This window comes from Rhamphochromis longiceps, linkage group LG16, assembly GCF_057381845.1.
Source record: "Rhamphochromis longiceps isolate RC_006_pf linkage group LG16, R_longiceps_female_GT1.1, whole genome shotgun sequence".
Classification (NCBI taxonomy): domain Eukaryota; kingdom Metazoa; phylum Chordata; class Actinopteri; order Cichliformes; family Cichlidae; genus Rhamphochromis; species Rhamphochromis longiceps.
In genome coordinates this window covers 28,789,111-28,815,473 of record NC_140572.1, presented here as the reverse complement: position 1 = coordinate 28,815,473, position 26,363 = coordinate 28,789,111, and the positions used below count along the sequence as shown (strand labels likewise).

The following is a 26,363-nucleotide window of genomic DNA, read 5'->3' as shown; positions in this document are numbered from 1 at the left end:
TCAGATTTCATTCAGTTTTATGTATAATGGATTTGTTATCACTGAATATTGATGATTTTTTTATAGCAGAGTTTGTTTCCATTCCTCCTGCAAAGAGTGACTAAAACTGGTTGATGTGGGGGAAATAGGGGCTTAATTATCTTTTCTTCAAAGATGGCACAACCAAATTTTTTTTTATATAAACCTTCTGAATTATAATTTCAAATGGGATAAATTATTTACTTCACTGTTCAGCTGTCCAAAACAGAATGACGCTTGAATAACTGATCTTTTCATTTTTTGCCAAGTGATCGTGTTATTAAAGGAAAACTGACAGCCTCGTTTTGGAAAAAAAACAACTTTGTTTTTTCCAAATTAATGTATGTGCATCTTTTCACCCGTCAGCTTTCATCATTGTTCTTATCCAACTGTTGGATGTTTTTGTTTTTCTTTGCTTTGTCTCAAACTGAGCACGAATCCTAACTTGTTTGGTACCTGCTTGAGGAAACCAGATGTGCAGCAGCAGTGAAGCAGAAACCACATTTACATGTGGACACATAAATACACGCTCACAGAGGAAGCCCTAACTCTAACACACATATGCACAGCCTTGTCTGCAGCTACTGCATGTGTCTAATATGCAAGTCAAGGCTGCAGTGCCTTCCCCCACTCAACATTCATGGAGAGTCCAGGCATTAACAAAATCACTGTAAAGCCCCACCCTCCAAAACGACACTGTAATATAATTTGTGCATCGAAGGTTGTGTGGGTTCAGCTGATTACGTTAGCATTGCTGTGACAAGAGTCAGCGCCTGTCAGCTCTTCAGGAAGGAGGAGGAGCGAGCTGGATGGTGTAAATTGAAAAAACAACAACAACAAAAACGAGGAAGTAGGCTTTCCTCTGTGACTAACATTACATATAAATTGTAGGACAAATACTCTATTGTCCCTTATGGGGTTACTGTGTATTGATGCTCAGTTATTGTGAGTGGAAAAATAGACTTTTCTTGAGCTTGTTTACAGAAATATAGGTAATTATTCTTTCTTACAGGTAACCCTTTGCTTCACATTTCGTGCACTTCATCTTCTCCTTTTCTCCCATGCCGATTAAGGCCTAATTGGAGCCAAGCGACTTACCACTGATGGGATCAATGGGAGGACCGGCAGCGGATACACACCATTTTCATTACTTACCGCAGTTCAATACACAGGCAGCCACCGCAGCAATCAGTTAGTGCTGCGGTAATAAGAAAGGCTACAGAATCTGTCAAAAGGCAGAGGCACTTGTGCGAAATGGCAATTTAGTGTAGCTAAATTATACCCTGTAACGTGGATGGGTCATATGAATTCCATGAGTGAACGAAAAACACTCGAACAAGGTTAAATCACATTCAACTTGATGTGTATTGAAGTGCATTAAAAGCATGATAAAGAAAGAGAGCAAGTGAGTATGAGGTTTTCATTTGTGAAATGTATACCATGTAGGACACACACACACACACAAACACACGCACACACACAAATACACGCACGCACACACAGAGAGGCTGCTGAAGAACATCATCTCCTCCTCCATCCCAGACACCACAGATCCGCTGCAGTTCGCCTACCGACCCAACAGATCCACAGAGGACGCCATCGCCCACGTCCTGCACACCACCCTCAGCCACGTGGACAAGAAACAAGGTAACTATGTGCGAATGCTGTTTGTTGATTACAGTTCAGCGTTTAACACCATAGTGCCCTGCAGACTGTTCACAAAGCTCGGGGATCTGGGACTTAACAGCCGTCTGTGTGCATGGGTGTTGGACTTCCTCACCGGCAGAACTCAGGTGGTGAGGGTGGGTAGATGCGTCTCCAACAGCATCACCATCAACACAGGAGCACCTCAGGGATGCGTCCTCTCGCCACTGCTCTACTCCCTCTACACTTCAGACTGTGTGGCCACCCATGGCTCCAACACCATTGTGAAGTTTGCTGACGACACAGTGGTGTTGGGTGCCATCTCCAACAATGAGGCGGCCTACATGGATGAAGTGAAGAATCTGGCATGATGGTGCCAGGACAACCACCTCCAGCTGAACGTCGGCAAGACCAAGGAGCTGGTGGTGGACTTCAGAAGGAATCAGCACAGAGACTACAAGCCCATTATCATCAATGGAGCTCCAGTGGAGAGGGTGCAGTCCTTCAAGTATCTTGGTGTCCACATCTCCTCAGACCTGACATGGGCTGCCCACATTCAGGTCCAGACCAAAAAGGCTAGGCAGCGCCTGTATCACCTACGACAAATGAGGAAGTTCAGGGTCTCTCCAAAGATCCTCAGGATTTTCTATACAGGCGCTGTGGAGAGCATCCTCACACAGAACATGACATCGTGGTTTGGGAACAGCTGTGTGAAGGACCAAAAAGCTCTCCAGAGAGTGATCCGTACAGCAGAACGCTGCTGCAGGATTGCTCTCCCCCCGCTTCAGGACACCTACACCAGGAGATGCCGGACTAGAGCAGCGCAGATACTGAAGGACCCGTCCCATCCTGGCAACAAACTGTTCCAACTTCTGCAATCTGGTAGAAGGTTCCGCATTATCCGGGCAAGGACAGAGAGACTCAAGAGGAGCTTCTATCCCCAAGCCATCTGTGCCCTAAACACACACACCCACCCTCTCACATCATCTATAATTGACTGAGACAGGACTCTCTTCCAGACACTCTAAACCAAGGCACAATGTACATTTCAATTCCTTTAATTTTAAATATGTCTATATCGTCTATTCTGTAAAATAGTCAGATGTCTATTCATATTAATGTACAGAATTCACCTGCTTGCTGCTACTACTGCACATTCACCCAATGTATATACTATATATATATAATAATGCTCTTCCTCTGTAAAAAATCACGACTGTTTCACAAACTGCTATGAAACTAATGTCTGTGGAAAATAGTCCATAAAACCTGTCCTCCATGACCTCAGTACACACTTAACTAATGGGTTTATGGCCCCAGTTGCTAGTTTCCATGACCAGAATGATTCAGGATAAGATATAAGCAATGCCTCCCCGCCCCACAACAAACAAACAAAAAACAAAAAAAACAAAACAAAACAAGAAACCATTAACTATACTTTTTTGTAATGTACTACTATTTAAAGCTATCAAGAAAAACGTTTTGTCAGTGAGTTAAAGAAGAAGAGGGGGAAGAGAAAAGGGTGTGGCAACTAAAAGCTTAATCTTTACCAAAATGGGAAAAGATCAAAAGCATGTGTAGTGCCTCCCCCCCCGCCCAAAATATGCCATGATGGTAGCAAGTATTAAATTATATTTTGCTGCAGCTGTTTGCTATTTGTGACCAAACTGATTCTGTATCTCAAACAAATCAAAGGGGACTATAATAGATTACACTGAACCTTAACACTGTTACTGTAGACATGATATTCACCATGGCTTATTATCCATCCTGATACCGTACCTATCCAAAGGTATTGTCCAGAGTATATCCAGACCACACATATAATTTAATTGCACTCATTAAAAGCCTGCTTTGGGCAGAGGTATATTAGACATTATCAGCTACGATATTGAATGACCGTGCTTACATGAGTGACTCAGATACAGTACTTTATTATTTAAAAACAACTGACAGTTTGTGAGGAAAAAGCTTTATTTTTATAAAGTAAATATATTTCCTTTTAATATCAACAGCTACATCAATGTCCAAAATCTGTTTAAGTGGAAAGTGTTTATATTTCTAAAGAAAAACCTCTGAGAAATTCAATTAATTTCAATGAAATGTCACTAAAGTATAGATTGTATGTTATTATTGCAGCTACAGGATCAAAAAGTAGCACAGAAGATATCCTACATATTGCACCTTTAATTTTAATTTGTTACTTTGTTCCCAGAAAGCTGATTCCGATTTTTCTTTTGGTTCAGGCTCATACTGGTGGTGTAATGGTTTGGGAAACATGTTCTTGGGACTGACCATGTTGCGTTATGACCACAGTGGTTCCATCTTCTGATGGCTACTTCCAGCAGGATAACACATAAAGTCACAAAGCTCTGATTATCTCAAACTGGTTTCTTGGACATGGCCTCCATACTCACCAGATCTCAATCAAATAGAGCACCTTGGGAATGTGGTGAAACAGGAGATTTACTTCATTAATGAGCATCCAAAAACTCTGCAGCAGCTGTGTGATGCTATTATGTTAAAATGGACAGAAATCCCCGAGAAGAGTTCCCAGCACCTTATTGAAAGCAGTTCTGAAGGCAAAAAGGGGTCAAACTTCATAAGAGCAAGGTGTACCTAATAAATTATCCAGTTTAATTAGCAATGGTGTCAGTGCCACACAGGAATGAGAACATTACATAATCAGTGATATTCTAGGATTCACAGGATTGCTCTGAAAATATAAAGAACCAACAAATTTGAGTGTTTGTAAGGTTTTCGCAAACGTTCTGCATTTTCTCTTGTTAGTGTGAATAAAGACATTTCTCCTTTATTCCGAAATGTGGTTCATTTCATTTTAAACTAGTAAGGAGATATCAAAATAAATAAATAAATAAAACCCTCTGGTTTTATCCACTTTTTCCCCATAAGATCTGCTCTTAAGTGGTGAAGGACAGAAGCAAGGACATAACTGGTAGGCGGAGACTCTCAGTCCAGGCAATCTCTCATATGAGCTAAGGGTGCCACAGTAAATGTCTGGCCTTCCCATTTATTTCGCTCTCCTTCTTTTCCCCTCCCCTGTCCAGAGAAGTGGAGCACTTAGTCTAATGTGAATAATGACGATGACTGTTTTCCAGACTGGCCCTCATCCACTGCCCTTATTGAGAAAGCACTAAATGGGCCAAGATTTACTTCTATAAACGACATCATCTCTCTCGCTCTCTTTTTTCTTCATCCAGCTCACATCTTTCTTTAGCATTCTAGTTTTTTCTTTTATGCCTTCATGTCTGTTATTGCATTTTATCTGCTACTGTTTTCATTTTTCCGTTTGCTTCCTAACTTAGGCTGATTGCTTAACTGTTTGCTTAACTGATTTAACTGATTGCTCATGATCATTTTGCACAGTGTCTTTTATTCATTAAGGATAACTTAGCTTGTAGCCAGAATCAAAGTAAGTCCTTTTTCTTCCACACCTTTCACTCTCTTTCCAGTAGGCTACTTGGCTCTGAGCTGTTCATGCATTTTACCACTTTGCCGGAGGAGCTCAGGGCCGCAGAGAACGTACATGTTTTTAAGAACAGGCTCAAGACCCACCTTTTTAATTTAGCTTTTACTTAGCGTTTATTTATTTTTTATGCTTATTTATTCTATCCTGTTATTCTATTTTTAATTTAGGATTTACCTAATATTTCTTGATTTTATTCTTATTCATTTTTTAATCTTCTTACTCTATTTATATTTATATTTATATTGTATCCTGTTCTTATTTATTTTATCATTTTACCCTGTATACATCGTATTGCGTCATATCTCCAGTGTTTCCTCGGAGGGCGCTCTCTGCACCGGGGCTGTTATTGACCGTGGCTGCTGGGTCTCTGGGGTCCTCTCAGCCTGGTTGGGGGGCTCCTTTGCCTCCCTCCGGCTGTGTGCCCAGCCTGGAGGCTGCGGTCTGTGACCGGCTCCCGGTGCAGACGGCTCTCTGTTATAATGTTTCCTCACTTGGCTCATGCGAGCCCAGCCCAATTTTTACTCTTTAAGTGTGCGCGTGTGTGTATGTGTGTGTGGGTGGGGGTGGGGGGATATATGTGTATTGAGAGTGTGGGGAGTGAGTTGGAGGGTGGGGTGGGCTGCTTTTAACTATGTAAAGCACTTTGTGCTACATTTTTTCTGTATGAAAAGTGCTTTATAAATAAAGATTGATTGATTGATTGATTGACTTATTCCTATTAACCTATTAGTTCAAAATGTATGCGGCTATCTAGTCTTGGCTCACACTGTCTCATAAAGAATTATGGATAGCTTTTTTTTGCCTGGGATGCAGATTAAAAGTAAAACCTCCTCCACCATTCAGAAACAGACCATTCAGCAGTCCGTTCAGAAACAGACAGCCTTTAGATCAGACGCCATGCAGAGCTTGTCTTGTTTGACAAGTCCAGCTCAATATTGTAAAAGTGCTACTTTTTGGCTACTCTCTTATTAATAAGGGGTCACCACAGCAGGTAGCTCCACATATTTTTGATTTGACAGATTTTTACACCCAACATCATTAATGATGCAACCCCCAAGGGATAAGTGTCTCCTATTGGGAGCTTTTGTTTGCTAGAGGCTGCAAAAGGATGACAGAAAAGAGCCAGACAGGCCTTCTCTGACCTCTAATTGAGGACTCCATGTTTCATGGTTGAGTTAAGAACCCGGAAACACTAAATTTGAGAAGTCCCAAGAGGGAGCTTGTATTAGAAATCTTATTTAGCCCCATTAAGAGGAGGAGGATTGGCTATCGGAGGCTTGTGATTCGCTGGCAACCTCTTTAAGTCATACCAGGGCCTTTCCTGGACACGTGGGTATAAAGTAATGGCATGGCAGGATTGTTATTCATTTAATTAAGCAGCAGATACTTTTTACAAAATATGATTTCTAAAGGAAGAGCTACTTCATAGGTGTCAAACTCTGGCCCGCGGGCCAAGTATGGCCCGCAGCCTAATTACATTTGGCCCGCGAAGCCATACCAAATTACTATTAGAGCTGGCCTACTGGTATTATACAGCTAATATATATATTGTTTAGTATTAAGCTTTGCTTGTTCCATATTCAGTTTTTTAGCAAAACATGTTTGAGTCCATAAGAAAAGATTCATTCTTATATCTGGAGGAATAAATATATTTCAAGAAATATTAACGTTAGCCCGCGACTTTGTTCCAGTTTTGAATTTTGGCCCACTGTGCATTTGAGTTTGACACCCCTGAGCTACTTGAAGTTCTGTCAGTGTGTCTGGAAGCACAAAAACAGCTGCACTTAAGCACTGAGCCAATCACTTATTAAACTCTGTCTCAAAAGCATTTAAAATGTAAAATAATCAATAAATAAAATATATGAGTCCAAGTCTATAATTTGTTGTTTCTTCATCAGCATTTTCAGCTGGCTTTCCTGACTTTTTGTCATTTTAGAGAGAATAAGTCATGAGTTGTGCTGCAGGGCTGAAATATGTGTGTGAAGTGCATGCTAGTTCAGGGAATGTTCAGGGAATTCTTTGTTGTGTTAAACACAGAGAAAGCTTCAGTGAGGACAAAGTTTGCATTATGATGCCTGAGGCTAGCCTGCAGGGTTAAAAGGGAGTACATATATGGATGCATGGAGACACAAAGACATCAGCTGGGAGTTCAGTCAGAGGTTTATGATGATAAACACACGATGAACATCACAGGGTTGCACGTGGAAGACAAAGGGCTCTGCTAAGGAAGAAAACATCTACATTACTTGTTACACTTTCCAGCTTTTCATCTACCCTCTCCTTCTTCTATACATCCATGAATCCTCTCTGAGGTCTTCCTCATTTCCACCATTTTTTCACTATCTACAGTATTCCAGCATACTAAAGCCATGCCTAGTGGCCATAATCTACAGGGTGGGCCATTTATATGGATACACTGTAATAAAATGGGAATGGTTGGTGATATTAAAGTCCTGTTTGTGGCACATTAGTATATGTGAGGGGGCAAACTCCTCAAGATGGGTGGTGACCATGGTGGCCATTTAGAAGTCGGCCATCTTGGATACAACTTTTGTTTCTTCAATAGGAAGAGGGCCATGTGACACATCAAACTTATTGGTAATGTCACAAGAAAAACAATGGTGTGCTTGGTTTCAACGTAACTTTATTCTTTCATGAGTTTCTCTTTGTTCACAGCCATTGACATGTCGAAGAGGTTTTTCTTGGTGGAAAAACTCAGGGAACGTGCCAGCTTCAGTGCATAAAGAGGGAAACACATCATCATGTAGCAATTTCAAATATCCAGTGGCCATGAGGTTTCCATTGATGAAGAATGGACCCACTATCGTTGTACCCCATATACCACACCAAACCATCACTTTTGTTGTTCCAACAGTCTTGGAGGGATCCATCCAATGTGGGTTAGCGTCAGACCAATAGCGGTGGTTTTGTTTGTTAACTTCACCATTCACATAAAAGTTTGCCTCATCACTGAACAAAATCTTCTGCGTGAACTGAGGGTCCTGTTCCAATTTTTGTTTTTGCCCATTTAGCAAATTCTGTGCGCCGATCTGGGTCATCCTCGTTGAGATGCTGCAGTAGCTGGAGTTTGTAAGGGTGCCATTTGTGAGTAGCTAATATCCGCCGAAGGGATGTTCGACTAATGCCACTCTCCAGTGACATGCAGCGAGTGCTACGCTGTGGGCTCTTGCTGAATGAAGCTAGGACAGCCACTGATGTTTCTTCATTAGTGACAGTTTTCATGCATCCACATTTTGGCAAATCCAACACTGAACCAGTTTCACGAAACTTAGCAAGCAGTTTGCTAACTGTAGCATGGGAGACGGGTGGTCTCGTAGGGTGTCTTGCATTGAAATCTGCTGCAATGACCCGGTTACTGCGTTCACCAGATATCAACACAATTTCGATCCGCTCCTCACGTGTTAACCTCTTCGACATGTCAATGGCTGTGAACAAAGAGAAACTTGTAAATAACTCAGTTTGGTAAAGTAAATCCGTTGGGCATCTTTCTTTGCCTTTAGACAACAATTCTGATGGCAAAAGAGCCAAACGGGACAGGCCAAAAAAAAAAAAAAAAAAAAAAAAAAAAGTAAATAACTCATGAAACAATAAAGTTACGTTGAAACCAAGCACACCATTGTTTTTCTTGTGACATTACCAATAAGTTTGATGTTTCACATGGCCCTCTTCCTATTGAAAAAACAAAAGTTGTGTCCAAGATGGCCGACTTCTAAATGGCCACCATGGTCACCACCCATCTTGAGGAGTTTGCCCCCTCACATATACTAATGTGCCACAAACAGGACTTTAATATCACCACCCATTCCCATGTTATTTCGGTGTATCCATATAAATGGCCCACCCTGTATAACAAATCTGGTGCAATATTGGACATGACTCACCTTTTACTGAACGTAATACTGTGAGGAGGAAACAATGCAATTTGAAGATGTCTTCCACCAGCCAGGGGTCATGCTGGGGTCCAGACTGTTTATTTGTGTGTGTGTGTGTGTGTGTGTGCGCGCGCGTGTGCGTTAGACTGATTGACAGCCTTGACAGTTTTGGCAGTTATAAGATTCGGAGGTGAGCATTTTGATTGATGATTCCATGTGGGTGGCAGCCTGTAGATTAAAACCTCTAGTAGACAACACACACACACACACACACACACACACACACACACACACACACACACACACACACAGTCGACTCACATTTATTATTTGGAGGCATACTGTAAGCCATAACTATCATTCACTGTCTTACCGTAATGCCGTTCTGCCGTTACTGTCTCATCTCTACATTTAATACACTATCGAACAAACGTGTGGGTACGTATAGATGAAAGAAGACCAACTCAGTACTTTGCTAAATGAATATAATTTATTCAAGTGACCTCACAATTACAACTATACTTTTATAGACACTGCATGAATAAATAAATAAATAAATAGCTGTAATTTCACTGTCAACAAACATCATTTTCAGTGCTGCATTTAAAGGTAAACTAATTTGTTCCTATGCTTTTTTCTTTTTTTTCCCCTGGTATATACATTTATCACACAAAAATACAGCGTCATTGTTATTTACGACATAGAGCCAAAAACGTGTCAGTCCACCAGCTGACGTTGATTCTTTTCTGCGTGTGCGTTCCGGTTTGTGGATGAACCCTGGAAACTACACACTCATCTGTTGAGGAGAACATTTACATTCACATTTAAGTCCAATGAGATTGCCTGACACTTTGCATAGCATCAGACCAGACCGCCCTGTTTGAAGCTGAAGCTGATTTATCATCGATCCCAAAACTGGTTCAGGTCAGATCAGGATCTAGTAGGTCCTACTATACCTCAGCTGATATGGCTGCACAAGGGGATCAAGTCCCCTTTGCTCTCTGTAGACTAACTTCAAGGCCATTCTGACATCTTAAAGGATGAAGGCTGGTGTTATTCTAGATCTTTTACATTGCGACCTAATTGCCTAAAAAGGCAAAAATCATAAATAATATGATTGTAACAAGTTTTGCCACTGAAGACGAAACCTTAGCTTTCCTACCCCCAAAACAAAACACCATACTTCTGGGATCAATAAGGATTATGTAAAAGGTTGAAAAAATTTGGGAAACAGCCAGTTAAAATCCTTAAACTTTCCAGATTAAAACGCCTGTTCAAGATCACCTACTGGTGCAAGTCCAGACAGCTTCCAGCACATCTGCTATTTTTTGTCACTCAGTAGCAGTCACATTCACTTGTACCTCTGCCAGTTATGCTTGATCTCCTCCGGTTTGCCAACACAGTAAAGCTTCAACTCCATTTATATTTTTGGCAAGTGCTCACATCGTTTGAGGTCATGTTTTTTCAGATGCCAGTAGAGCAGTAGGACTCCACAATGGTAGTCTCACCCTTCTTGTCGTACTCATGAGCTGATGTTGCTCCTTCATGGTTTGAACCTACAAACCTCGATCAGTTTGAAGCAGATGTTGAGGTTTGTGCACAATTTTGAGGTCTGTGATAAAATCTCACAGAGCAAGTGGTCATAGCAGGACTATCAGAAAGCAATGCAAAAATAGCAGCAGCACAAGAAGCTATCTGAGAAGGTGATCTTGAGGGAAAAATGTAAACCAGGTATAGCTCGCTGAACTTTTTGAGGTCAGAGAGGACCAAAAGACCGACTAACACATTGTTGATTTCGGTCTCACTTGGTAATAATTGTTGACAAAAACATCTAGAATTTTACCAGCCTTATCCTTCAATGGAAAAATATTTCACACATGTCACCTTTTCAACATGTTCCTAAATCACTCATTTTTTACCACTGACGTTTGAATTAAGGCAAGTCCATAAGATTCAAAAAGACACCAACGAACCACAACGATGCTAAGAGGAGATAAACACAGTGAAGTCAACTGGACAACAGTAACACATAACAATGCCAAAAATCTTCTTAACTTGACAGATTTTTTTGTTTCTTTTGTTCTTTTTTCCACACAGGGCAGCAGTGTGTCTGGTAGTTTAAAACTGCCAGGCCCATGACAATGTAAGGACTTAAACTGAACAATGTATGAGGGTGCTCAATCAAGTAACACTTCAACGTTCATCACTGCTAATATCGCACTGTAACACACTCCTTACAAACCATAATTTTTGAACCTCTGTGCAGCATTAATCAAATGTCCTGAGGGCTGATCGACTTGGGGCCGGATCGATGATGACTGGTGCTACTAACACCATCCTGGAGGAACAATCATTTCCTGTCCCCACTAACCTGCTGTGGCTGGCCAGTCAATACAGCTTTAGGATGAGAAAACAAACTATCATAGGCGCGCGCGCGCACACACACACACACACACACACACACACACACACACACACACACACACACACACACACACACACATATTTCAAAATGGCTTCTGTGAGTTCATGTTAAAAATAAAAATCACTGAAGTGTTCTTGATTACTTTCAAAGTTCACTGTCGCGTCTTGCATTGAGATTTATTTCCAGGCTGCTATTAGGTTCCAGTCATTTATAAAATCTGTTTGCAAAATGAACATCATGTGCTTTTACTGGTGTCAGTGTTACCATTCCAGCTGTAAATGAATGGTAGTTTAAAGATGTATTCCCATTGTATGTTTGACAAAAACAACAATAGCAAATTGATTTTCATAATGCATTGAAATGAAGGGAAGACAATGGCTGCCTGGAAAGTACAAAGGGAAAGAAAGGTCACGGGGTGGCGTGTAATAAAGTCAGAGCTCCTGTCTAATTACTCTGATTCATGATGATTCAGCAGCACACAATTTAGGTTCAGTGCAGAACTTTAGTGTCAGTAGCAGGAAGCTTATGATCATTCTTTATGTCTCCCTGTGACCATCAAACTTTATTTTAGAATAAATACTGGATCAAATGACTACATCACCGAGCTCAGAACCACTCTTTTGTGCTCCAGACTATTGTTGTCGTTTTACTCACTGTTTTAGTTTTCTGATTTCACTATCACCATCTCATCAGCTCACATTAAAGAGATTGGGTTAAATTACAACAAAGTTGTAACTTTAGGGACTCGTCAGTACTGACAAGAATAGCAAAGATCAAAACAGAGCTGAGCAGAAGCTTCATTAATCTCATGGATAGGTACTTTCGGTGGCTCCCTTAGTTCCACCACAGAGGATGTATCCGCATATTTTATTTGGCATGGATTTTTACAGTGGACACCCTTCCTGACGACACCCTGCCATTTATCCGGGTAGGGACTTGGGTCAAAATAGTGGGAGTACACTAGCTTGTGACCTCCTGAGGCTGGCTTTGTGTCTCCTCCCAGTTATGAACTGGTGATCTTTCGGGTGTAAGGCGAGCGTGTTAACCACAACACCACTGAGCCACCCATTGCATTTCAAATGAATGATAATTTTGCCCTGTATCTATAAAACACCCCCACAATGAATTCTTCTTATGCTGTCACTCATTGATCTCTTTTGTTTAGTGTAATCTTGTCAATACAACAAAGATGGTAGTTAGCTTGCTAAGTGTTGGCAGTGAATGAAAAAAATGTTTTTATGGAACGCTGTTTGGGATTTTGCTGATTTAGTCAGTATCTTCTATTTGGTAAAGTCAGGGTTTGGTTATATAATTATGGACTTCAGCAAGAAGATTAAATCGAGCTGAAAACAGAACATAAAACTTGCAAACATCTACTGGTCTTCAGGTTTAAACAAGACATGGTAAAAATGAAATTTAGTAAAATGTATCTAGCTGTACAACGTGGGTCCTAAAAATATTATTGCTCTATCAATAACGTTGTTCTACATGAAACTCAAAGTATGATAAAAGCTTAGTTGTCAGGTGCATGTAAACGAACTTACGTATATTATGCTTTAAATAATGACTTGTAGATGTGGACACAGTTTCTTGGTTAGATATTGCACTATTTTCATGATCCACAACAAATCCTTGTAGACTTGCTCATATAGGCCTGCTGTACATCCATCCAAAGTTCCTCCGATCACTATAGCAGCACTTAAATGAAAATGGTTGAAGTTTCACAGAGTCGTGATAAGAAAACACAAGAATGAGTGTGGCATGATTCGCACAGATGATTGAGTCCATTTGCTGTTTCTAGGCAAGGAATCTCAAAAAGAAGGAGGCACCATATTGCCGTCAGAAACTTTTGGAGTCACTTGAAAGCCACAGCAGATGCTTTGTTGATTTGGCTCCTAGTGTGGCAGTAGTAATTTTCCTGAAGAATATTGATGCCTCTTTTGACTGTTCCTTCTTCTTTACATTCCTTGGTTCTAGTTTACTTTGTGCCTTAAATGTCTAATCTTCATTGTGAAAAGCCTCTGGACTAGATGCCCCATCATCACTGAGGACCTCCGTGTTGGTAAAGGTCCCAGCAAGTGAGGCACCCAAGACCTGCCTGACAGGAGCCATCTCTGAAAGAATTATGTTATCATGGTTGCTTACCAGTGTTGCCTTGTCCATTATCTCCTTGCTGTGCTTGGAAACAACAGCATCCAGGAAGTCGTACTTATGTGACAGCATACCACTTTCAAATAGATACTTTGTCAGGTAAGAAAAAAACACATTGGCCAAGAAGGATGCCGCCATGGACACAGACTTGAAGGGGAACCTCTGCTGGACAAAGTGCTCTACATCTCCAGTGAGGTGATGGACCTTCTCCTGGGTCACCCAGCCGGGGTAATAGATGAATGGAGGTAGTTTGAGGTAGGGCTCCCCTCCACCAATGCGCAGCAGAAGACCAAAGATATAACCAGCCACAGAACCATAGGTGTTGGTGCCCTTAACGAACAGTACACTGAGAAGTTGGGGGAATATGATGACATAGACCAGATCAGAGCTCAGGTACCACAGGCCGTATACTGATCCTGTTAACAATGCCATGGCAGTGGCCAGAGCTCCGAACACAAAGATGGTGAGGCGCATCACCCAAACAATCTCCCGATCTGAGGCCTGTAAGGGAGATGAAAGGGATAAAAGAGTAAAGACAGAAACATAACAACTGGAGGGGAATAGGGTGTTAACTTAAATGAAAGTCAGTTCAGATAAAAGATTAGAGCCTACAGCTAAAGTAGTGTCTGTGTGAGGTTGCACTTAGATACGAAAGCGCTTGGAGATGTAGGTTCTGTTTGAAATTATTCACTCGTTTTCTTCTCCATACTCTTATTATTCAGGGAAACTGGATGTTGAGAAAAGGTGAGCTCAGTGGTACAACAGAACAACACTGTAGGGCACTATTTGGTCTTAAAAAAAAACAGGTCTTATCGAGTGATTAATCCAATTGTATTCATTTTTTTCCCTCCAATCATAATTAATATGTTCAAAGGAACATATTAATTATGGAAACCAGAAGAGAGGTATAAATATGTGTCTGCAGCCACTTTTACAACACAACCGAGGTTAGGGTTTGCATTTCAACCAGTGGTGTGGGGGATCTTGGAAAAAAAGCAAGCATATGATTTGCAATTGTTTCATTTTTCATTTTTTAGAATGACAATGCTCCCAAATACACAGTTAGTGCAATAAAAGGATGGCTAAATATATTTTTTCCTACCAGAATATAAAGAAAAGCAGGTTGACTTAAGACTTTTGCACAGTATTAGCATGCACAGTAATTTTCACAATTCTGAAAATTAATGTCTGTTACAAATGTGATGGGAATGAATAGCAGGAAATCTCAGTGGGACCAATTTGGCAGATTGTCTAACCATCTAACATTATCTAACAAATAATTATAACACAAACAACTTACAAAGATTTCCATCTCGAGGTTTCGGGTATTAAGCAAATTCGATAAAGTGCACATTTAATTTCTGCTGTAGGCTCTTGTTTGGTTGTATTTTTCGTATGAAAATAAAGTTGATTTATTGATAGGCTGACTGATGTTTGGAACCACTTGCTGAAATTGTGCAGACGTACGTGTATGCTAGGAATATTGCTCTTACCGACTGCCGAAACGCCAGCTGATAAATGTTCCTGGCAAACATGGAGCTGGCTGAGAGTATGGATGAGTCTGCTGATGACATGACCGCAGCTGACACAGCCCCCAGACCAAAGAAGGAGATGTACGGTGGGCAGAGGTGCTGAAGCACTATAGGAAGGATCATGTCAGACTCATCCTTATCCTTTGGAGGGAGGGAACCATATGTAGTTTGGTTCCAGTCTGAATCAGGACATGAGAAACAGATAAAAACTGATAATTGTAAACAATGCAAATTTCACAGCTTATTATTACGGCTCTTATGAAACATTTAGCCAACCAGTCAATCTTTGCACTCAACTGTCAAGATTATCTATGTGTTAAATTAGAAAAACAGTCATTAGCATTTGTCTTAATTATTGGTTAGAACAAAAAACAGAAAGAAAGTGCCTTGCATGAGGTAGTAACACAACGTAACTAAAGCTGAACAAACTGTACCTGGCCCACATTCGCATTTTAAGATTAGTAGCATTACTTTTCCAGCCACCCTGCAGAAAATTAAGTGTACGGATTTCTTTATTACAATTTTTGATCCCTTAGCTTTTCAGACAAAAAAAGTTAATGCTCTCAGTGGATACACATGCTTTAAAGCTGAGAAACAAAAGGCCTTAATGTGCCCAGGTGCCTTAATAGCAGCACAGATTCAATCTGCTGTTGGTCAAAACACAATAAACCAAGCCACAGTAATAATAGTACGAATTAAACTGGATACTGACTGAAAACTAGACCCCAGTTCAACATAGATGAGGGTAATATACTGGTTTGTTAATGATCCGTGGAAGCATATGAGTCAGTATTAAATAATTATGGACATTATGTAGATTAACTGCATTTAACTGTTGTCGATTAATCATTGATAATGGTTAACATCATAAGGGAGCCATTAGTTCTGACAGGCTATGTTGAACTTATTAGATACAAAAGTATGCATGGACGCTGGCTGTACTGATACCCTCATCTTTGTTAAGCCAACATTCAGACGACTATGGTTTATATATATATGTCTTTCTCTACCCATCCCCAGATATTCATAGGCAGTGGTTGATTAGTGCCAGTTCTACAAGTAACGGCTTCAGATGGACCAGATTAATTAGCTCCTCTTCAGATGTAATATTCACTAAATTGCCATGGTCTGATGGCTCTCTCTCCTCTGCACGTCGTGACAGCATCCGTCTGCTGTTTACCCTCCAGACACTGTATACATCTGCATTTACACATCTGAAAAAAGAAAAGGGCTGCTGGGGTGTAAACAACCCCATGAAGCCAGGGTGCTCTCTTTGATCACACTTTCCCGTTTGAATAAAGGATGTGGTTCTTGGATGTTTCGATTGTCTTGTGATGTTTCATTTACTGCTTAATCACTGTGCATGTCTGTGCGTGTGCACATCCGTCTTGGATTAGTCTCTGATTAGCGTGTGTTTGCCTAAAAAGTCTGATTTAACAGCTGCAATCCAGACATAACAGCGTGTGTGCATATAAAGCACCAGTGGCACTGTGTAGTGATTCATACTTCTACCTGTCTTTGTTGTCCTTGTAAATCTGGATGCAAATGACAGCTAGCTCCATTACTGCTTAAAGAAAGGATTATATATACTACGCTTGGGTACACTGTTTAAAAAGAACTGTTTCTGCACACTCATCTAATTCAGTTTATTAAAATATTATGGGACCCCATTTTAGCTTTAAGAATAATAATGTCTGATGCACCTGTGGGTGCATATTTGTGTTTGTGTCTCTGTGTGTATTATTACCAGTGGAAGCCCCTATAGCTCCTATGAGGACAGAGGGGACAGCCATGACCAAGCAACCGAAGGCAGCAAGGAATGAAAGGACCTGGGCGTAGGTAGCTGAAGAAGCAGAAAGAACCCGTTGAAAATAGACCTGCCAGGGAATCCCCCCCAACATCTAGAAACAGAAACACCAAACCAATGCATTACAATCAGCAGTCTGAAAAGAATACTGTGAATCTCTTTGTTTCTAGTAAAGATATCCATTTCAGTACTAAGAAACCGTTAAATGCTATGTGCCACAAATGGGTCTCTTAAACATGATGCTTTCATTTTGACTTCAGTGAAAGTGTGTCTGCAATTGACTTTAGAGTTGTATACTGTCTCTCGGTGAAACTTCAGATAAAAGTTATGGCTTACAAGCAAAAAGAAGTTGTCCGCCCAGAGCCAATTGTCTTCAGGCTCAATCTTCCCGAGCCAAGGAGATTGATAGATTGTTTTCTTGGCTGTAACACCGATGTCTGACACGGCAGGATTGGACAGAGCAAAAGGCACACTGATCCACTGAAAGGAGAAGAAAATCATAATGCAACATTGATACAATAAAACGTAAATATGGAATTATTGTATTTTTATACCATTTCAAAATCTGGCTGTTGAAATCAAGTTCTACTCTACCCTGTGTTGTTGATACAAAAGATGTTTTTATCAATTTCATGTTTTGATATGATTCTGTGTGTATAAATTTAGATCTTTTTTTAAAGTTATGTTACTTAAAAAGTTACTTAAAAATCTTCTAGAACTGATAGAAGATTTGGTTTAAATATTGGCTAAAATCGTTAGAGCTGCTGGTTGAGTAGCTCCCAAACTCACCAAACCCAGAAAGATACAGAAGAGCTGGACCACATCTGTGTATGCAACAGAGTAAAGTCCTCCAACAAGTGTGTAGAAGATGGCTATCAGTGCTGAGATCACCACAGACATGTTGATATTTATATCCACTATCACACTGAGAGTCGCACCTGCATGGAAATATAACCAGTGTGAAGAAGAAAAAAAATATTCACTAAAATCTGGGTAACCTGATGTTTCACTCACAATGAGTTTGGGCATACAATGCAGTATACTGTAAAGCATAGATTAGATTTAAAGTGGTGAGATTCATGATCTCATCCATTGGGATGCCTACCCAAAGCGGACAAAATGGCTGCAGACCAGAAGATTTCTCCCATGAGTGCAGGGATGAACAGCAGACCACCCATCCTTTTTCCATATAGCTGCTGGAAGGGATCTAGCATGGTCACATATCCACGTGATCGCATGGGTTTGGCAAAGAAAAGCCCCCCTGAGTGATGTCAGATGTTGAGGTAATGCAGACAAAAAGCACGAGAGAAGCATTTTAGAAAGTTGTACAGTACTACTAACTTAACGTAAAGTGTGCTGATGCTGTATAATAACCTTAATGAATAGACCAAATTCTATATGCTTCAGCAACACAGCTTAAATTTACATTTACTTTAATATCAGTCTAATAGCACAAAGATCAGTCTTCCTACACCTAAATATCATATCAATATGAATTTAATGTAAAGGAATTTCTGTCTTAAAAGTAGGAAAGCATATTAATTTATAGGCAAAAAGTACATTACTACATTAAAACTACATTACATTACCTACATTAGGTGATGCAACTCTTTCCCTTTTTAATCTCGCTATAAGCAGATATATTTATCCAAGTTTTTCTAGGTTTCCTACCTAGTACAAGGCTGAGAGCATAACCAAAGGGTGCCTGTGCCCAGGCCAGGCCGAAGCCTGGGAGGTAGACATATTCTGCTGTTCCATTAATGTAGCCCCCTCCCACCCAAGTGGCTGAAAAAGAAGAAGAAAACTTATTTGTAAATTAACAAATCAAAAGAAAATATACATTTCAAGTTTTCCGAACTGCATGAGTATAATGGTGTAAACTGTGATGGGAATTTCTACTTCTGCCCGCTGCGCAATCTGTGCGTAAAAGACGGAGCGGAAGACCCTAGTCAATGGAAAGTTTATTTATTTTTTTGTCCTTTTGGACCTTACATGGTATGAAAATTGGACAAAATGCGCACGTGGCTGCCGTCGAACAGACACCAAGAAATACAGATTTAAAGACTCACCGGTCATCGTAAATCCACCAACGAACAAGCCGATGTCCCTTCCCCCAACCATGATATTCTCGCTCCGATCTAAGCCATCGCCAACTCCAGAGTTCTTATTCTTCCACGCAGCCCAGATCCCCACAAACAGAATCAGGACATAGAAGAGCACGATAGCCACGAGACCCTCGACGTGAATGGTCATCTTCCTTTTCTCCGCTTCCCCGCCGAGATCAAGTGCTGCTGCGCGCGGACTGGATACTCATGGAGAAAACTTGGAAGAAACAAAGGAAAAAACCCTTTAATGATACATTTGTGGTTTGTCAGAAATAATAAAAACACACAATCCCAACCCGCAGAAACACATTTTAAGGAGTGCAGACAAACTGTAACTGCAACTACATGGAACTTCATTTCAAAAGCTATCAATTTAATCAACCTGAAAACAATAATGTGTGACAAATACATTTCTTAAAAGAAACGAAACAGAAGCATTTTATCACCAGTGTGTCGGATGTAATACTGGCTAAGTCCAAGTGATGCCAGGCGCTTCCAACGCCGTTAGAAATTACAAAGTATTTCAAATTTCTTTTTCAGGTTTTCTGCGCACATGCACGCTTACTGCAAATATTCAGCTGTTACAGTTTTAATGCTCCTTGTTAACCGAAGTTATATTGGCCTGAACAACTAATTATTTTCCCCAATAATAATAATAATTATATATATATATATATATATATATATATATATATATATATATATATATATATATATATATATATATATATATTTTTTTAACCAAATGTCAAAGTTAAAATTAGTAAACGTGAAAGTGTAACAAGTAATACATTTATATATACTCGCCAATTATAGTTTAAACTCCTCGGGTTAAACTATATTTTAGATAAAATGACCGATTTGCAAATTCCTGCTCGGAAATACTGCGACCATGAATCTTACCGTATCCAGCAGGGACTTCAGCTTGTTTCACTAAATCAACAGATCGGAATCAGAAACGACGCAAACTCGATCCAGTGGTATCAGTCCAAGAGTGCGCACATTATTAGTGTTACTTTAGTTAGTTCTTTACAACAGCTGAACGTGTTTTAAACGCGTTATCCGCCCTCATTTACAGATATTCCTTTCGGTCACTTGACTTAAGTAAGTAGAAAAAACAACGTATTTACAACTTTACGCTTTCAAAGATTTGCACCCACATTTGCATGTTTCTGGTAACTCTATTGTGCGCAAAAGTCGGGCACTCCTTTGTAATGGCGATGCATTGGGAAAAAAATCCGGTCCGTTTTCCAACAGATTCATAAAAACAGCTGCATTGATGAGGTTCGTGCTCAAACTCAAACCTGAGGTTCCCCGTTGCGCTGAAACCATGGCGCCAAGAGGCCGGTGTTGAATTATTGAGCTCTCTTTAAATCGATTGTCAATGCAGTAAAATGCAATTACATTCGGCAACCACTTATCATTTTAGTAAAGTCATTACAAAATATAATTTTCTTACCTTTGCTTTGGAAAAACGGGTCTAAATAGATCACAACAGCTGGGACTCCAAAAGTAGATTCAAAAAGTGTAAGAGACAAATTATATTTGTGATATATTGCGCTGCCAGTCTGTAATCCTCCTGGACGACCAAACACCATTCAACTATGTTGTTTTTTAAATCACAAATGCTGGTCGGCAGCAGAGAGGGAGACGGACCGAGCGAGGGAGGGAGAGAGGCTGGAGGTGGGTGGAGGGGTGGAGATGAATGGGAGTGGTGGGTTTATTGGGTGCTGTCAGGGTGGGTAGATGGTGGATAAATGTCTTCCAGGGCAGGACGAAAATAGCACCTAATAGAGAATGGCATGACGCACAACCTCTGTGGAAAAGCTTTCCAATATCATAATATCATATTGGCAATAGATGAAACCTTTACTTTGCCAGGTTACATTTCAGGCCTGATTTATGATCTTGCGCAGGTCCTCGCTCGCTGATGATTAAGGCAAGGCGCCATTACTGCAAAGGCTTGCTGTATGGCGGTGATGTTGAGAATGTGAGCCACGCACACAGGATTAATTTCCACTTTATAAGTCCGCATTACACATTCAACTCTGACGCCTTTTCGTCCAAAAACATCAATCTACTCGCAAGTTCGTGCGTTTGATCAATATGATGTTGAAGTAAACTTTTAGACATTTGGAAGCAGCACAGTTACAGTATTTTATTATATCGCCTTCCTGCACTACTATCTATTACTGTTAAATGGGGCGATCGTGGCTCAAGAGTTGGGAGTTCGCCTTGTAATCGGAAGGTTGCCGGTTCGAGCCCCGGCTTGGATAGTCTCGGTCGTTGTGTCCTTGGGCAAGACACTTCACCCGTTCCCTACTGGTGGTGGTCAGAGGGCCCGGTGGCGCCAGTGTCCGGCAGCCTCGCCTCTGTCAGTGCGCCCCAGGGTGGCTGTGGCTACAATGTAGCTTGCCGTGAATGTGTGTGTGAATGGGTGGATGACTGGATATGTAAAGCGCTTTGGGGTCCTTAGGGACTAGTAAAGCGCTATATAAATACAGGCCATTTACCATTTAAAGATCTATGAAGGAACCCAGTTCCGCTGTTCATGGTGCTGAACTAACATTTCGTATTTCTAGGTGGTTTAAATCATATTTAAACCGCCCCCTTTAAAAAAAAGTATTTGCTTTGGTGAGTACTTCTCTGAGATGTTTAATTTCAAAAAATGATGTTGTTGAAGCTGAGCTCAACATGTGCACGTGAAAGCAGCAGTACAGCAGGGAAAGCCTGTATTGCACATCCATCAAGAAAGGCTTTCACTGATGCAAGAAGTGCTTTAAATTTGTAATTTTTTAATGAGGGAGGAAATAAAGTTACCTGTTTAACAAAATAAAATAAGTTTGATCTGATATAAATTCAAAACAGAGTTTTTATATATCTTGCACATGCCCAGGATCCTAATATTACCATACAGTTTAGCTCATTGAAATCTTTGGCAACAAATCTTTGGCCCAACTCAATGTACAGTCCATGTTTTAACCTGTGATTTCAAAGCAAATAATTCCTATAGATATACGATTTATCCCTTCTTCTGGAGCAGTTCAACAAGGTTTAATGTAAATAATCTTATAGTTTTATGGCATTAAATAGATTTTTTCCGTTAACTCATAATGTAATTTATCTAATTGATGTAAATGATGACAACGACTTGCTGAAATAAGATAAGTCACTTCCTTGAATCGTGACATGTCCTCTCATTTAGTGCCTGTGTGGCTCTTTTATACAGTCATTGGTCTGACAGCCTGCCAGAAAGAGGGCAGCTCTAATTGGAGGGTTTTCCAACTAATAAGCCTCAGAAAGATGTCCACAGTGTTACATGTCAGTAGGCAGACAGCCAGAAAAGCTCCGCAAGGTGGTAATAATTCCACATATATGGCTAATGACTCACAATATGTCAGAGCCATTCAAACAAAAAAAAAAGGTGCTCAGATGTAGCGATGCAACTGGTGTCCTATGCAGTACACCAAACAAGGCAGACTAAATAAATACAAGCAGCTCTTCAAAAATGGTTTGGGATGCCTTTTCAAAAGACCTTTGTCGCCATCCAGTGGCTTCGTCAAGATTTACGCAAATCTGAGAATAAGTTGGCAAAAAAACATTGAAATTATATTTTAATGGAGCTTCACAGACATTAACACATACAAAAAAGTTTTTCTGGGTGTTAAACGTCTAACAATCTATTATTTTACAAACATGGTTTTAAGGTATAAATGTCACTTGTGATCATAAATTTGCAACGGCCTTTTCCAGCCCCTTTCATCAGAGGATGCTTACACTAGTAATAATACTTATAGTGTCAGGTTTTATTTTCAGTGTCATGAAAATCATTTAAAACACTGAGTACTGACATAAAATCTTTTTCTTTAAAGGGAACTGCCTTTCAGAAAGAGTTAAATCCCATCTAGGCAGAAGGCCAGATAAATGATCCAATAACATGAGAGTCACAGCAAAGAACATGGAATATCATTTATATCGTCTTTTCTGTGATGATTTCCTATAAAACACTGCCACCTTCTGGTCCTTCATAGGAAAAGCCTTACAAGGTTAAAGCTTCATAAGACTAGCCAAGGCTCTTGGTTGTTTATGTTAGAGGAAAGACAGAGGCAAATATCTGTTCAAATCTGACTTTGGTGTTTTGCATTATGGGGGCCTTCTCTTTTCCAGCTGATATCCTCTTATGGGTATGCAGGACAAAAAAGGATCCATGTCGTCTCACAGTTATTGTTTCAGTATTCCTCTTAGTCTTAGACATAGTTATTGAGCCTATAGCCACTGCTGGAAGCGGAGCAAAGCGAGGGAGCATGGTTGCCTTTCAGGGCCTCGGGGGGCCTGTAGGGTGGAGCAGGCGGATGTAAGTTGTTGAAGACAGGGGGAAGATGTGATGACTGACCCCTCTGCATATGGGGGGGACTCTGCCGTGACCTGTCGCCACTGCTGCTCCAACAAAGCACCATTCCCCCGGCCAGACTGAGACAGGCCGAGGCGTATCCGAGATACACAGCCAGTCCGATCTCATACTTCATTCCACTGTGAATTAATGGGTTGTAGAAATTCTCGATGACCTCGTTGGTGGTCCAGGACACGGTGACCAGGCAAAGAAGCCCAGCACAAAGAAAACAAATCCCACCGCTCAGGACCAGGGGAGATTTAATCAACGAACCCCGGGCAAAGCGGGTACATTTCATCCCAGTTACAGAGACCAGAGATGCCAGGACTGAGGTGAGACAGGAGATTACCATGAGCGCCCGGGCAGCCTGATGTGGAGAGGGAAACAGTAGACGACTATTAAACTTTGGACTATAAACGAACTCTTACTTTAACAGGTCTGGGCAATGAACCTGTCAATTAATATACTGCTTTTTAATAAGTGCAAACACTCATATTCTAGCCTATATTAAGAGTTATTGTCCGTCCCTATTAATAAATATCCAACACGTTACACTAAATTGAGACTATGTATGTTTTTCTGAATAGTGAGTCTGTTGAGTTTAATAATAACAGCAGGATGACTAAAAACTCACATAAGAAAATATATTCATAGATATTAATATATAATAATATTAGATATCTATAGATAGATAGATAGATAGATAGATAGATAGATAGATAGATAGATAGATAGATAGATAGATAGATAGATAGATAGATAGATAGATAGATAGATAGATAGATAGATAGATAGATAGATAGGTAGTATAATCTATTTATTATATTAATAAAATCCAGGAGTGTAAAGTGATTAAAGCAACATAAATTTAATATTCAAGAGTCCTTAAAAGAACAGGCTTCTTGACCTTCCACCTACCTGCCCATCTTAAAACTTTATTCTAAAAGTGAATATGTACTAATGAGTTGGGCTATAAGTATTATTTTCATTAGTATTTAATCTGATAATTAATGAAAACTGAAAACTTCATATTTAAATTGTTCATTGTGCACATAAACGCCTAACTGGGTGTAAAGGTGGAAAATAACCATATAGCTATAAAGTTTCTGTGCAGCATGCTAATTGAAACTGTGTATTGGAGTTACAGAGTTATGTTAACATGCACGGTTGCTATCAAATGAATTTAAGTTAATAATTTTATATTATTATATGACAGGTTAGTAACTGGTTTTGTTTATGAGATGTCAGAATTCCAAAAAGGATTTTTAAAAAGATGCTTACTTCATAATGATCGACTAAACTAATAAGGTTTTCAGCAAGTTTTCAGATAACTTATTATGAAAAAAACATAAAATAAAATAAAATAACCACCCTATATGTGTTTTGAGATTTCTGCTCTTCTCATTTCTCTACATGTTGGTGTTCGTGTAGTACCTGCAGGTCGGGTGGCAACGCCAGCAGAGACCTGTACAGCTCGCACTGGTAAATACCAGTGCTGCGCCAGACACACTCCATCCACAGGCCCTTCATGTACCCGGTGGCTGTGATAATATTACCATCCACATGAGCTCTGCTGCGCCAGTGAGGGAGCAGGGTTGCAACTATAGTTCCTGTAAACCCCAGCAATCCTAAGAAGAAGCCAAGGAGCTGAAGCGCCATGCTGGCCATGATCGGCTCCTTTCAGAGAGATCCTGAAACGGCAAAGTATGAAATTACCGTCAGTAAAAATATATAAACTCTAGTAAAAGGCAGTTAGCAGCATTTCAATGTCCCTTAAAACACGATGACGACTACATTGGATTCAGATGTTTCATAAAAATCAGCAAACATAAACCAATTTAAATACATGCCACTTAAAAAGAAAACTTTCAGAACAAAACTACTGACTGTCCCGCAGGCTGAAATGTGGCTGGATTACTCCTCTTATCGCAACGGTTCCCAGCAGTACAGTAATTCCACTGAGCTCACATCCAGTCACAGAGTCTGAGTCATTCCTCAAGTGTCTCTCCCGAGTGTGGGCACAAATAGCTGTGGAAACTTTCAGTATTCTGGCATCCGTCTCTGGTGAGTGGCAGGTGACTGCATGTGTAACTAATGAGTGCGGTGTTCAGCTTCACCTGTTTAACGCTCTCCTCTGGAGGGCAAACCACAGAAGTCTATTTGTTAAGCTCTTCGCCGCCCCTCAAGAAGGCAGAGAGAGAGGAAATTAAACATTTACAGAAACCACCCAACCTGAGAAGCACCGCTATAAGCCACTAACTTTGAAATTTTTCACAGCTCTGCAGGGTATTTGAAAGCGAAGGACTGAACGACTTGCTGACAGAGCCTCCAGCCGCTGGGCCCCAAACTGTGACAAGAGAGGATAGCAGTGACTGCTGTTGTACTAATTGGCCAAATTATGTTATTTTTCAATGAAAATTTCTGACCTGACATCCTTTGGCATTTAGTTTTACATTTGCAAATGCATGCTGAGCCCTAAAAACACCATAACATTCAGCTGTAGGCTACAACTACAGATCCCCTACGTGAAAAGTGTGAAAAGGTAAAAAACATCCATGCTTAATCATTTACTTTTGTTCCCTAGACTTTATGTCTCTGAATAATACAATGTGGTAAATAAACGGACCAACAATACTATTAATTAAGGGTGCCTTTTTGCTCCCGCATGAATAAAACTGACTTTAAGTTTCACACCAAAGACCAAACTGTGCTTATACAGACCCATTGTTTTGAATTCCTCAGAGAACAGAAGCTGTTTATGAAGCCTGATTATTGTGCAGTGTTAGACCTGGCACTGCCGGAGCCTCTTAAAATATCACATACACACAAGCTTCCTTGTCCTTATTTAATGATTGACTATGCTGAAGGCATAACAATTAAGCAATACGAACAAAGGCAAAGCTGTGAC

General features: G+C 40.3%; 2 protein-coding genes across 2 annotated transcripts; both read right to left on the bottom strand.

The window, feature by feature from the left end:
• Positions 1 to 9,648: 9,648 nt before the first annotated feature.
• Positions 9,649 to 20,662, bottom strand: LOC146651336 (high-affinity choline transporter 1-like). The gene is made up of 9 exons (XM_085384177.1): positions 20,525 to 20,662; positions 19,030 to 19,282; positions 18,632 to 18,745; positions 18,066 to 18,221; positions 17,750 to 17,898; positions 17,297 to 17,440; positions 16,901 to 17,054; positions 15,115 to 15,332; positions 9,649 to 14,122 (listed from the first exon to the last, which is right to left on the bottom strand). Exons 2-9 carry the CDS (start codon positions 19,211 to 19,213, stop codon positions 13,469 to 13,471), a joined length of 1,773 nt encoding a protein of 590 aa, XP_085240303.1. The 5' UTR covers positions 19,214 to 19,282; positions 20,525 to 20,662; the 3' UTR covers positions 9,649 to 13,468.
• Positions 20,663 to 22,697: 2,035 nt separating this feature from the next.
• On the bottom strand, positions 22,698 to 25,493 carry LOC146651335 (claudin-14-like). Its single transcript, XM_085384790.1, has 3 exons — positions 25,343 to 25,493; positions 24,890 to 25,146; positions 22,698 to 23,822 (listed from the first exon to the last, which is right to left on the bottom strand). Exons 2-3 carry the CDS (start codon positions 25,121 to 25,123, stop codon positions 23,313 to 23,315), a joined length of 744 nt encoding a protein of 247 aa, XP_085240916.1. The 5' UTR covers positions 25,124 to 25,146; positions 25,343 to 25,493; the 3' UTR covers positions 22,698 to 23,312.
• Positions 25,494 to 26,363: the final 870 nt, after the last annotated feature.